General features: G+C 40.7%; 2 protein-coding genes across 51 annotated transcripts in view; both read right to left on the reverse strand.

Annotated features, from left to right (window-relative positions):
- Positions 1 to 2,687: 2,687 nt before the first annotated feature.
- Positions 2,688 to 8,696, reverse strand: LOC127927860 (uncharacterized). Of its 50 annotated transcripts, none has more exons than XR_008129354.1 (4): positions 7,924 to 8,696; positions 4,631 to 7,865; positions 4,279 to 4,358; positions 2,688 to 4,246 (listed from the first exon to the last, which is right to left on the reverse strand). XR_008129354.1 is itself a non-coding variant. In XM_052514584.1 (2 exons), the coding sequence occupies exons 1-2, from the start codon at positions 8,232 to 8,234 to the stop codon at positions 7,199 to 7,201; spliced, it is 912 nt and encodes a 303-aa protein (XP_052370544.1). In that variant the 5' UTR covers positions 8,235 to 8,696; the 3' UTR covers positions 2,688 to 7,198. The 50 variants fall into 50 exon arrangements, 2 of the variants coding, with proteins under 2 accessions (XP_052370544.1, XP_052370540.1); XR_008129353.1 differs by having other exon boundaries at positions 2,688 to 4,278; positions 4,343 to 4,358; positions 4,567 to 7,865; XR_008129351.1 differs by having other exon boundaries at positions 4,311 to 4,358; positions 4,551 to 7,865.
- LOC118381850 (receptor-type tyrosine-protein phosphatase beta-like) overlaps positions 8,661 to 12,500 on the reverse strand; it is a 147,917-nt gene continuing 144,077 nt past the window's right edge. The window contains exon 31 of the mRNA XM_052514573.1: positions 8,661 to 8,687. Within this exon, the coding sequence (XP_052370533.1) occupies positions 8,661 to 8,687 (27 nt within the window). The remainder of the gene's footprint in view (positions 8,688 to 12,500) is intronic.

Here is a 12,500-nt window from a genome sequence, read left to right on the forward strand (position 1 = left end):
AGTCCTACCAGGGTATTTAATCCTACCAGGATATTCAGTCCTACCAGGATATTTAATCCTACCAAGATATTTAATCCTAGCAGGATATTCAGTCCTACCAGAATATTCAGTCCTACCAGGATATTCAATCCAACCAGGATATTCAGTCCTAGCAGGATATTTAATTCTACCGGGATATTTAATCCTAGCAGGATATTTAATCCTACCAGGATATTCAGTCCTAGCAGGATATTTAATCCTACCGGGATATTTAATCCTAGCAGGATATTTAATCCTACCAGGATATTCAGTCCTACCAGGATATTCAGTCCTACCAGGATATTCAGTCCTACCAGGATATTCAGTCCTAGCAGGATATTCAGTCCTAGCAGGATATTTAATCCTACCAGGATATTTAATCCTAGCAGGATATTCAGTCCGAGCAGGATATTCAGTCCTACCAGGATATTCAGTCCTAGCAGGATATTCAGTCCTAGCAGGATATTTAATCCTACCAGGATATTCAGTCCTACCAGGATATTCAGTCCTACCAGGATATTCAGTCCTAGCAGGATATTTAATCCTACCAGGATATTTAATCCTAGCAGGATATTCAGTCCGAGCAGGATATTCAGTCCTATCCGGATATTCAGTCCTACCAGGGTATTTAATCCTACCAGGATATTCAGTCCTACAAGGATATTTAATCCTAGCAGGATATTCAGTCCTACCAGGATATTCAGTCCTAGCAGGATATTTAGTCCTACCGGGATATTTAATCCTAGCAGGATATTTAATCCTACCAGGATATTCAGTCCTAGCAGGATATTTAATCCTACCGGGATATTTAATCCTAGCAGGATATTTAATCCTACCAGGATATTCAGTCCTACCAGGATATTCAGTCCTACCAGGATATTCAGTCCTAGCAGGATATTCAGTCCTAGCAGGATATTCAGTCCTAGCAGGATATTTAATCCTACCAGGATATTTAATCCTAGCAGGATATTCAGTCCGAGCAGGATATTCAGTCCTACCAGGATATTCAGTCCTAGCAGGATATTCAGTCCTAGCAGGATATTTAATCCTACCAGGATATTCAGTCCTACCAGGATATTCAGTCCTACCAGGATATTCAGTCCTAGCAGGATATTCAGTCCTAGCAGGATATTTAATCCTACCAGGATATTTAATCCTAGCAGGATATTCAGTCCGAGCAGGATATTCAGTCCTATCCGGATATTCAGTCCTACCAGGGTATTTAATCCTACCAGGATATTCAGTCCTACCAGGATATTTAATCCTAGCAGGATATTCAGTCCTACCAGGATATTCAGTCCTAGCAGGATATTTAATCCTACCGGGATATTTAATCCTAGCAGGATATTTAATCCTACCAGGATATTCAGTCCTAGCAGGATATTTAATCCTACCGGGATATTTAATCCTAGCAGGATATTTAATCCTACCAGGATATTCAGTCCTACCAGGATATTCAGTCCTACCAGGATATTCAGTCCTAGCAGGATATTCAGTCCTAGCAGGATATTTAATCCTACCAGGATATTTAATCCTAGCAGGATATTCAGTCCGAGCAGGATATTCAGTCCTACCAGGATATTCAGTCCTAGCAGGATATTCAGTCCTAGCAGGATATTTAATCCTACCAGGATATTCAGTCCTACCAGGATATTCAGTCCTACCAGGATATTCAGTCCTAGCAGGATATTCAGTCCTAGCTGGATATTTAATCCTACCAGGATATTTAATCCTAGCAGGATATTCAGTCCGAGCAGGATATTCAGTCCTATCCGGATATTCAGTCCTACCAGGGTATTTAATCCTACCAGGATATTCAGTCCTACCAGGATATTTAATCCTACCAAGATATTTAATCCTAGCAGGATATTCAGTCCTACCAGAATATTCAGTCCTACCAGGATATTCAATCCTATCAGGATATTCAGTCCTAGCAGGATATTTAATCCTACCGGGATATTTAATCCTAGCAGGATATTTAATCCTACCAGGATATTCAGTCCTAGCAGGATATTTAATCCTACCGGGATATTTAATCCTAGCAGAATATTTAATCCTACCAGGATATTCAGTCCTACCAGGATATTCAGTCCTACCAGGATATTCAGTCCTAGCAGGATATTCAGTCCTAGCAGGATATTTAATCCTACCAGGATATTCAGTCCTACCAGGATATTCAGTCCTACCAGGATATTCAGTCCTAGCAGGATATTCAGTCCTAGCAGGATATTTAATCCTACCAGGATATTCAGTCCTAGCAGGATATTCAGTCCTAGCAGGATATTTAATCCTACCAGGATATTTAATCCTACCGGGATATTTAATCCTACCGGGATATTTAATCCTACCGGGATATTTAATCCTAGCAGGATATTTAATCCTACCAGGATATTCAGTCCTACCAGGATATTCAGTCCTACCAGGATATTCAGTCCTAGCAGGATATTCAGTCCTAGCAGGATATTTAATCCTACCAGGATATTTAATCCTAGCATGCCGACTCTATCCTCTCTAAATGATGTTAAGTAAAATAACGTCATGCACATCATTTCTAAGCAGGTAAAATTACAGTTGGGATTTTATATTTTTTTGCAAACAAAATAGTTTATTTTTTTAATTTTTTTTTATAGTGCATTATGTGGAATATCTCATTCAAAATGTCAACTAGATGTATCTATATTCTTATTTTATTATACATGATTAGCATATTTAACATGGTTGCATATTCTCGGTATTATAAATGTGATCATATATTCAAAACAATGTTTAGCTTTTTTTTAAAAACTTACATACATAACAAATAGCTTATCATATCAACCAATACACATGGATAAACATGGGGTACAGAACCAGGCACATTTACAACACAACACAAAGCTTATCATATCAACCAATACACATGGATAAACATGGGGTACAGAACCAGGCACATTTACAACACAACATTGTATACATTCGTTCACATTGATCCAATGCAAACACAATACGACAGAGAAGCACAGCTCTTCCCTGTAGGTATAGGTCACGTGACAGTTGTTGGGTTGTGACACCTCTGGTATTCACAATATGTTAACGCAATCAAATATACAATCTATACCAGTATAGTCAGACAGACGAATGTCCTGTCCAGGGGGTGTACTAGTACAGTAATCTATACCAGTATAGTCAGACAGACGAGTGTCCTGTCTAGGGGGTGTACTAGTACATTAAGTTGCCCCACTCTTCAGAAACAGGAGACAGGCTCCTGTCCTTTGGTTCGCTCTGGCTTGGACAAGGCATCCTTATTTTGGCAGTATGCTCACCGAGTAAGATACTGCTCTAGAGAGATACTCCTATGATCACTCTATGGTTGTGTGCTCCAAATGGCACCCTATTCCCTACACATTACACTACAGTCCTATGGGCTCTGGTCAATAGTAGTGCACTCTATAGGGAATAGGGTGCCTTACCTTTTGGGTGGCCTGCCTACATCAGTGATGAATTAATACAACCTTAGTTCTCCAGAGGGATGAACGGTTCGTAGTTAACTATGTGCTGAACGTAATGAGTTGGCAGATGACCTCATCGTATTAACAAGAGACTGGAAACAGAGTTGGAAACCAATTAGGAACATGCATCAACACCTTTCTCCTCCATTGACAGCAGTACGATTATGAAGAAACAAACAAATGAAAAGAAAATAAACAACATAATTCTCTACTTTTAAATGAAAGGGAACATTCTAGGCTAGGAAACATACTAGGCTAGGAAACATACTAGGCTAGGGAACATTCTAGGCTAGGGAACATTCTAGGCTAGGGAACATACTAGACTAGGGAACATTCTAGACTAGGGAACATTCTAGACTAGGGAACATTCTTTCAGTTAGTTTAAGTTATGTTCATATTCCAGATGCACAACCATCCCATAGGTCATGTGGAAATATTGTAAATGATACCTACTTGTACATTTAAAAAAATATATATATTTTACCTTTATTTTACCTTTATTTTACTAGGCAAGTCAGTTAAGAACAAATTCTTATTTTCAATGATGGCCTGGGAACAGTGGGTTAACTGCCTGTTCAGGGGCAGAACGACAGATTGTACCTTGTCAGCTCTGGGGTTTGAACTTGCAACCTTCCGGTTACTAGTCCAACGCTCTAACCACTAGGCTACCCTGCCGCCCCATGAAATTATACCTACTGTAAATGACACCTACTGTAAATGACACATACTGTAAATGATACCTACTGTAAATGACACATACTGTAAATGATACCTACTGTAAATGATACATACTGTAAATGACACATACTGTAAATGACACATACTGTAAATGATACATACTGTAAATGATACCTACTGTAAATGATACATACTGTAAATGATACATAGTGTAAATGACACATACTGTAAATGATACATACTGTAAATGATACATACTGTAAATGACACATACTGTAAATGATACATACTGTAAATGACACATACTGTAAATGATACATACTGTAAATGATACATACTGTAAATGATACATACTGTAAATGATACATACTGTAAATGACACATACTGTAAATGATACATACTGTAAATGATACATACTGTAAATGATACATACTGTAAATGATACATACTGTAAATGATACATACGGCAGGCTTACACCATGACTTCTCTGTTAAAGAGTTAATTGCTCTGATTTGCCTCCAACACCTCTGTCCCTCATCTCCTTGTCTCTTTCTAAAGGCCTCGGTTAGAAGGTTTCCCCTGCAGGTCAACTGTTGGTTGGTGAGCGAGGTAGTAGAGGTGTAACAGGGAAACAGAAACGTTGGGAGAATGTTCATCAGGTAGCTCAGCGCCGTCACATGAAGTTTTAGCTGCTGTATGGGCACCAGCCATACACTGGTGAAACCCAGAGAGATGTGTTCCAGAGGGTCATTGGGGATCTAACAACGTATTCGTTTGACAGGAGGGAAGGGGATTGATATAGATTTCTGTAATGAAAACTTTTGAGGAATCTACAGTGGAGCTTAATACCACACTATTAGATCCACTCAACTCCCGGCAGAGAGGAGAACAGATGGAGAGAGTTGATGTTTCTGTACTCTATTATCTGGAGACAATCTCTTTATGATACGACCTTTAGGCTTATAGGGGAGGACAGGGGTGAGAGGGTCAAGCCTGAGAGACTGGTGCGCTACTCTACATAATACTGTATGCATTGCCTTACTTGCTGTGTGGGGTCATTTGGTGCAAAAGCAATGACGAGCGCCAGCATGTTTTTGTGAAGAGAGGAATAGGACTAAACAGGAAATTCAATATCCCTGCTGCTGGGAGGAGTCAGAATGTGTTTTCCATCTGATATTACTGGGAGGAGTCAGAATGTGTTCCATCTGATATTACTGGGAGGAGTCAGAATGTGTTCCATCTGATACTACTGGGAGGAGTCAGAATGTGTTCCATCTGATACTACTGGGAGGAGTCAATGTGTTCCATCTGATATTACTGGGAGGAGTCAGAATGTGTTCCATCTGATACTACTGGGAGGAGTCAGAATGTGTTCCATCTGATATTACTGGGAGGAGTCAGAATGTGTTCCATCTGATACTACTGGGAGGAGTCAGAATGTGTTCTATCTGATACTACTGGGAGGAGTCAGAATGTGTTCCATCTGATACTACTGGGAGGAGTCAGAATGTGTTCCATCTGATACTACTGGGAGGAGTCAGAATGTGTTCCATCTGATACTACTGGGAGGAGTCAGAGTGTGTTCCATCTGATACTACTGGGAGGAGTCAGAATGTGTTCCATCTGATACTACTGGGAGGAGTCAGAATGTGTTCCATCTGATACTACTGGGAGGAGTCAGAATGTGTTCCATCTGATACTACTGGGAGGAGTCAGAATGTGTTCCATCTGATACTACTGGGAGGAGTCAGAGTGCGTTCCATCTGATACTACTGGGAGGAGTCAGAGTGTGTTCCATCTGATACTACTGGGAGGAGTCAGAATGTGTTCCATCTGATACTACTGGGAGGAGTCAGAATGTGTTCCATCTGATACTACTGGGAGGAGTCAGAACCCTGAAAATGATCATCTTAGTATTTGTTTTTTAAAGCTAGTATTTTAAAAATGTGTGATTTTTGTATATAGAGTAGAAACTAACATAATGGGAGCCATTGGAGAGAAGATTCAATCTGAACGTACTATTTATATGTAGATACAGATTGATTTTGAAATACTATGGTAGTGAGAGGTACTGAAGATCTGCATTGTCTTCAGTAACAATGGGACGAATGCCAACCAACACTGTTTCTTCTGTAGCTCGGTCTGTTTCCGTGGCTCTGGGCTCAGAGAAGCTCAGACAGAGAAATGCCACGTCCCAAAACCTGTAGTCTGGAAAGGTCAGTGTCTTGGCCACTGCAGACCTCTCACAGGGTCAGGATGTTGACATTTTATTCAATTCTCTCACTTTATCCCCAGGATCTCAGCAGGATTTGGCCAGTATTGCTTATTGTGTGAAGTTTCTTCAGTTGTTTTTTTAGTTTAGTCCAACTTCTAGACCTTCTCCTGTTTAGATCAGGAAGCTGGCCAGCTCAGATTCAGTTAAAGGGATCTCCCGCTCAGTTCAACACATGACATAGAAAGATCCCTGTTCGTATTGTTCACAGACACATCCATCAGCCCAGTTTTATGCAAAAGGATGACCAGAAATGCAACATCATGTTTTGAAGAAGGTAATGTACAAAACCCATACAGTCTCTCTCATGAACACTCCCTCCATCTTGGTTCGAAGGACCATGGAGAAAAGGTTACCACCTCTTTCCGAAAACAACCGAATACAAGATGGCGTTTTGTTTTCCAGTCGAGTTTTCCCTTTGCCCTAGAAAACATAGGTAGCTGAGATGGCACACAAACTATATGCTGTTCCCTCCTCCAGGCTCTACTGTACAATCTCAATGGTACACACACACACAACATGAACTGACGCCATGTTTAAACAACTATTCACAACACAACCAACTGTACAGACGGTCTGCTACTTTATACAAGGATCTAGACAGCATTTGTGATGAGCTACTCTCAAGACAGCGAGCTGTCTGTCTGTCTGCTCCGGGTTAATTATTTTTTTAAACTACAAACCAGCAACTACGATTTAGAACATATTATACAGAAAGGTCTTTGTACCCAAATGGCACCCTATTCCCTATATAGTGCACACCTTTTGATTAGGGCCCGTGGAGAATAGGGTGCCATTTGGGATGCAGGGAAGGTTTCTTCAGGGAAGGTTTTTAGGCATTCAGGCCTTGTCATAATAATGCTTTGTGATGTAGGGAAGGTTTCTTCAGGGAAGGTTTTTAGGCATTCAGGCCTTGTCATAATAATGCTTTGTGATGTAGGGAAGGTTTCTTCAGGGAAGGTTTTTAGGCATTCAGGCCTTGTCATAATAATGCTTTGTGATGTAGGGAAGGTTTCTTCAGGGAAGGTTTTTAGGCATTCAGGCCTTGTCATAATAATGCTTTGTGATGTAGGGAAGGTTTCTTCAGGGAAGGTTTTTAGGCATTCAGGCCTTGTCATAATAATGCTTTGTGATGTAGGGAAGGTTTCTTCAGGGAAGGTTTTTAGGCATTCAGGCCTTGTCATAATAATGCTTTGTGATGTAGGGAAGGTTTCTTCAGGGAAGGTTTTTAGGCATTCAGGCCTTGTCATAATAATGCTTTGTGATGTAGGGAAGGTTTCTTCAGGGAAGGTTTTTAGGCATTCAGGCCTTGTCATAATAATGCTTTGTGATGTAGGGAAGGTTTCTTCAGGGAAGGTTTTTAGGCATTCAGGCCTTGTCATAATAATGCTTTGTGATGTAGGGAAGGTTTCTTCAGGGAAGGTTTTTAGGCATTCAGGCCTTGTCATAATAATGCTTTGTGAAGGTTTCTTCAGGGAAGGTTTTTAGGCATTCAGGCCTTGTCATAATAATGCTTTGTGATGTAGGGAAGGTTTCTTCAGGGAAGGTTTTTAGGCATTCAGGCCTTGTCATAATAATGCTTTGTGATGTAGGGAAGGTTTCTTCAGGGAAGGTTTTTAGGCATTCAGGCCTTGTCATAATAATGCTTTGTGATGCAGGGAAGGTTTCTTCAGGGAAGGTTTTTAGGCATTCAGGCCTTGTCATAATAATGCTTTGTGATGTAGGGAAGCTACGCCTCGTAGAATCCCATTCATTGCTTCGCCTGATAGCTTTCATTCATCTTTTTGTTCTGTTTACGTTTAATAAGAATCATTATATCTACATTTTATATCAGTTGCTTTCTGTCTTTTCATCAGACGTTATTAATATTGAAATAACATGAGTTTAGGGGAATAATGTTTCTTGGAAGAGCTTTACAATTTGGTGCAAAACAATGTAATCACATCTCATTGAATGCAACCTAAGATTCAGCTATAAGTGGACCAAACGTCAATATTTCCAGAGGTCAATCTGCTCCATTTTAAATAGACATCCTGAGAGGTTGAACCAACAGTGTATCAAAAATAAATAGCTATACCCCCCCCCCCACACACTCTATAGTGCTTTAGTTGTGACAGAATAATGGCTGTCTGGTGGTATTGAACAGATTCCTCCCTGGTTTCCCTTCTCATTCAGTTGTGTGGAGAGGAACCCAGACTGTCGTTAGTTAGCGTCCCGTGTACACAAAATCTGAAGAGAGGAAGACAAACAAAGGCACATTTAGTTAAATATTATGTCAAACACACACGTGCACTAAATGTACCCTTCCTTATGATTACGTCCTTTAGACGGTTTAGACGGGTAGGCTTACAGCCGTCTGTCCGTTCCTGTCATGGTAATTCTATTGGTAGGCTTACAGCCGTCTGTCCGTTCCTGTCATGGTAATTCTATTGGTAGGCTTACAGCCGTCTGTCCGTTCCTGTCATGGTAATTATATTGGTAGGCTTACAGCCGTCTGTCCGTTCCTGTCATGGTAATTCTATTGGTAGGCTTACATCCGTCTATGTTCTGTCATGGTAATTCTATTGGTAGGCTTACAGCCGTCTGTCTGTTCCTGTCATGGTAATTATATTGGTAGGCTTACAGCCGTCTATGTTCTCTGTCATGGTAATTCTATTGGTAGGCTTAAGCCATCTGTCCGTTCTGTCATGGTAATTCTATTGGTAGGCTTAAGCCGTCTGTCCGTTCTGTCATGGTAATTCTATTGGTAGGCTTAAGCCGTCTGTCTGTTCCTGTCATGGTAATTATATTGGTAGGCTTACAGTACACAAAATCTGAAGAGAGGAGAAGACAAACAAAGGCACCACCCTTCCTTATGTCTGTCCGTTCCTGTCATGGTAATTCTATTGGTAGGCTTACAGCCGTCTGTCCGTTCCTGTCATGGTAATTCTATTGGTAGGCTTACAGCCGTCTGTCCGTTCCTGTCATGGTAATTCTATTGGTAGGCTTACAGCCGTCTGTCCGTTCCTGTCATGGTAATTCTATTGGTAGGCTTACAGCCGTCTGTCCGTTCCTGTCATGGTTCTCTATTGGAGGCAGTTAACCATCAAGTCTATGTTCCTGTCATGGTAATTCTATTGGTAGGCTTACAGCCAGTCTAACCATCAAGTCATGGTTCTCTATTGGTAGGCTTACAGCCGTCTGTAACCATCAAGTCATGGTTTCTATTGGTAGGCTTACCATCCGTCTGTTCGTTCCTGTCATGGTAATTCTATTGGTAGACCTATATCTATAGTCTGGATATATAGTCTTGGTATGGTGGTATAGTCCTACCATGGTAGTAGTCTGGATATATAGTCTTGGTATAGTCTTACCATGGTAGTAGTCTGGATATATAGTCTTGGTGTGGTGGTATAGTCCTAACCATGGTAGTAGTCTGGATATATAGTCTTGGTATAGTCTTACCATGGTAGCAGACTGGATATATAGTCTTGGTATGGTGGTATAGTCTTACCATGGTAGCAGACTGGATATATAGTCTTCGTATAGTCTTACCATGGTAGTAGTCTGATATATAGTATTGGTATGGTGGTATAGTCCTACCATGGTAGTAGTCTGGATATATAGTCTTGGTGTGGTGGTATAGTCCTACCATAATATAATAATAATAATAATATATGCCATTTAGCAGACGCTTTTATCCAAAGCGACTTACAGTCATGTGTGCATACATTCTACATATGGGTGGTCTGGATCGAACCCACTACCCTGGCGTTACAAGCGCCATGCTCTACCAACTGAGCTACAGAAGGACCACTACCATGGTAGTAGGCTGGATATATAGTCTTGGTATAGTCTTACCATGGTAGCAGACTGGATATATAGTCTTGGTATAGTCTTACCATGGTAGTAGTCTGGACCATATATAGTATTGGTTTGGTGGTATAGTCCTACCATGGTAGTAGTCTGGATATATAGTCTTGGTGTGGGGTATAGTCTACCATGGTAGCAGACTGGATATATAGTCTTGGTATGGTGGTATAGTCTTACCATGGTAGCAGACTGGATATATAGTCTTGGTATAGTCTTACCATGGTAGTAGTCTGGATATATAGTATTGGTATGGTGGTATAGTCCTACCATGGTAGTAGTCTGGATATATAGTCTTGGTGTGGTGGTATAGTCCTACCATGGTAGTAGTCTGGATATATAGTCTTGGTATAGTCTTACCATGGTAGCAGACTGGATATATAGTCTTGGTATAGTCTTACCATGGTAGTAGTCTGGATATATAGTCTTGGTATAGTCTTACCATGGTAGCAGACTGGATATATAGTCTTGGTATAGTCCTACCATGGTAGTAGTCTGGATATATAGTCTTGGTATAGTCTTACCATGGTAGTAGTCTGTATATATAGTATTGGTATGGTGGTATAGTCTTACCATGGTAGTAGTCTGTATATATAGTATTGGTATGGTGGTATAGTCCTACCATGGTAGTAGTCTGGATATATAGTCTTGGTGTGGTGGTATAGTCCTACCATGGTAGTAGTCTGGATATATAGGCTTGGTGTGGTGGTATAGTCCTACCATGGTAGTAGTCTGGATATATAGTCTTGGTATAGTCTTACCATGGTAGTAGTCTGGATATATAGTCTTGGTATAGTCTTACCATGGTAGCAGACTGGATATATGGGCTTGGTGTGGTGGTATAGTCCTACCATGGTAGTAGTCTGGATATATAGTCTTGGTATAGTCTTACCATGGTAGTAGTCTGGATATATAGTCTTGGTATAGTCTTACCATGGTAGCAGACTGGATATATGGTCTTGGTATGGTGGTATAGTCTTACCATGGTAGCAGACTGGATATATAGTCTTGGTATAGTCTTACCATGGTAGTAGACTGGATATATAGTATTGGTATGGTGGTATAGACCTACCATGGTAGTAGTCTGGATATATAGTCTTGGTATAGTCTTACCATGGTAGTAGTCTGGATATATAGTCTTGGTATAGTCTTACCATGGTAGTAGTCTGGATATATAGTCTTGGTATGGTGGTATAGTCCTACCATGGTAGTAGTCTGGATATATAGTCTTGGTGTGGTGGTATAGTCCTACCATGGTAGTAGTCTGGATATATAGTCTTGGTATAGTCCTACCATGGTAGTAGTCTGGATATATAGTCTTGGCATAGTCTTACCATGGTAGTAGTCTGGATATATAGTCTTGGTATAGTCTTACCATGGTAGTAGTCTGGATATATAGTATTGGTATGGTGGTATAGACCTACCATGGTAGTAGTCTGGATATATAGTCTTGGTATAGTCTTACCATGGTAGTAGTCTGGATATATAGTCTTGGTATAGTCTTACCATGGTAGTAGTCTGGATATATAGTCTTGGTATAGTCTTATCTGCTGTGACAGCATTCCACGGTAGTAGTCTGGATATATAGTCTTGGTATGGTGGTATAGTCCTACCATGGTAGTAGTCTGATATATAGTCTTGGTGTGGTGGTATAGTCCTTCCATGGTAGTAGTCTGATATATAGTCTTGGTATAGTCCTACCATGGTAGTAGTCTGTTCATATAGTCTTGGCATAGTCTTACCACAATAGTAGTCTGTTCATCTAGTCTTGGTATAGTCCTACCATGGTAGTAGTCTGTTATCTAGTCTTGGCATAGTCTTACCATCGGTAGTAGTCTGTTGAAGTTCTCATAGATGGGGTAGACAGGGTTCTCCTGCTCACTACGGAGTTCATCTGGCTCTCAGGACATCTCGAACACACTGGTGGAGGTTCAGTACTGGTACTGTGGGGAGGACAGCATTCACATCAATACTACTGTTCATCTGCTGTGGGGAAAACAGCATTCACATCAATACTACTGTTCATCTGCTGTGGGGAGGACAGCATTCACATCAATACTACTGTTCATCTGCTGTGGGGAAAACAGCATTCACATCAATACTACTGTTCATCTGCTGTGGGGAGGACAGCATTCACATCAATACTACTGTTCATCTGCTGTGGGGAGGACAGCATTCACATCAATACTACTG

The sequence above is a fragment of the Oncorhynchus keta genome, unplaced genomic scaffold (assembly GCF_023373465.1).
Source record: "Oncorhynchus keta strain PuntledgeMale-10-30-2019 unplaced genomic scaffold, Oket_V2 Un_scaffold_180_pilon_pilon, whole genome shotgun sequence".
Taxonomy (NCBI): Eukaryota; Metazoa; Chordata; class Actinopteri; order Salmoniformes; family Salmonidae; genus Oncorhynchus; species Oncorhynchus keta.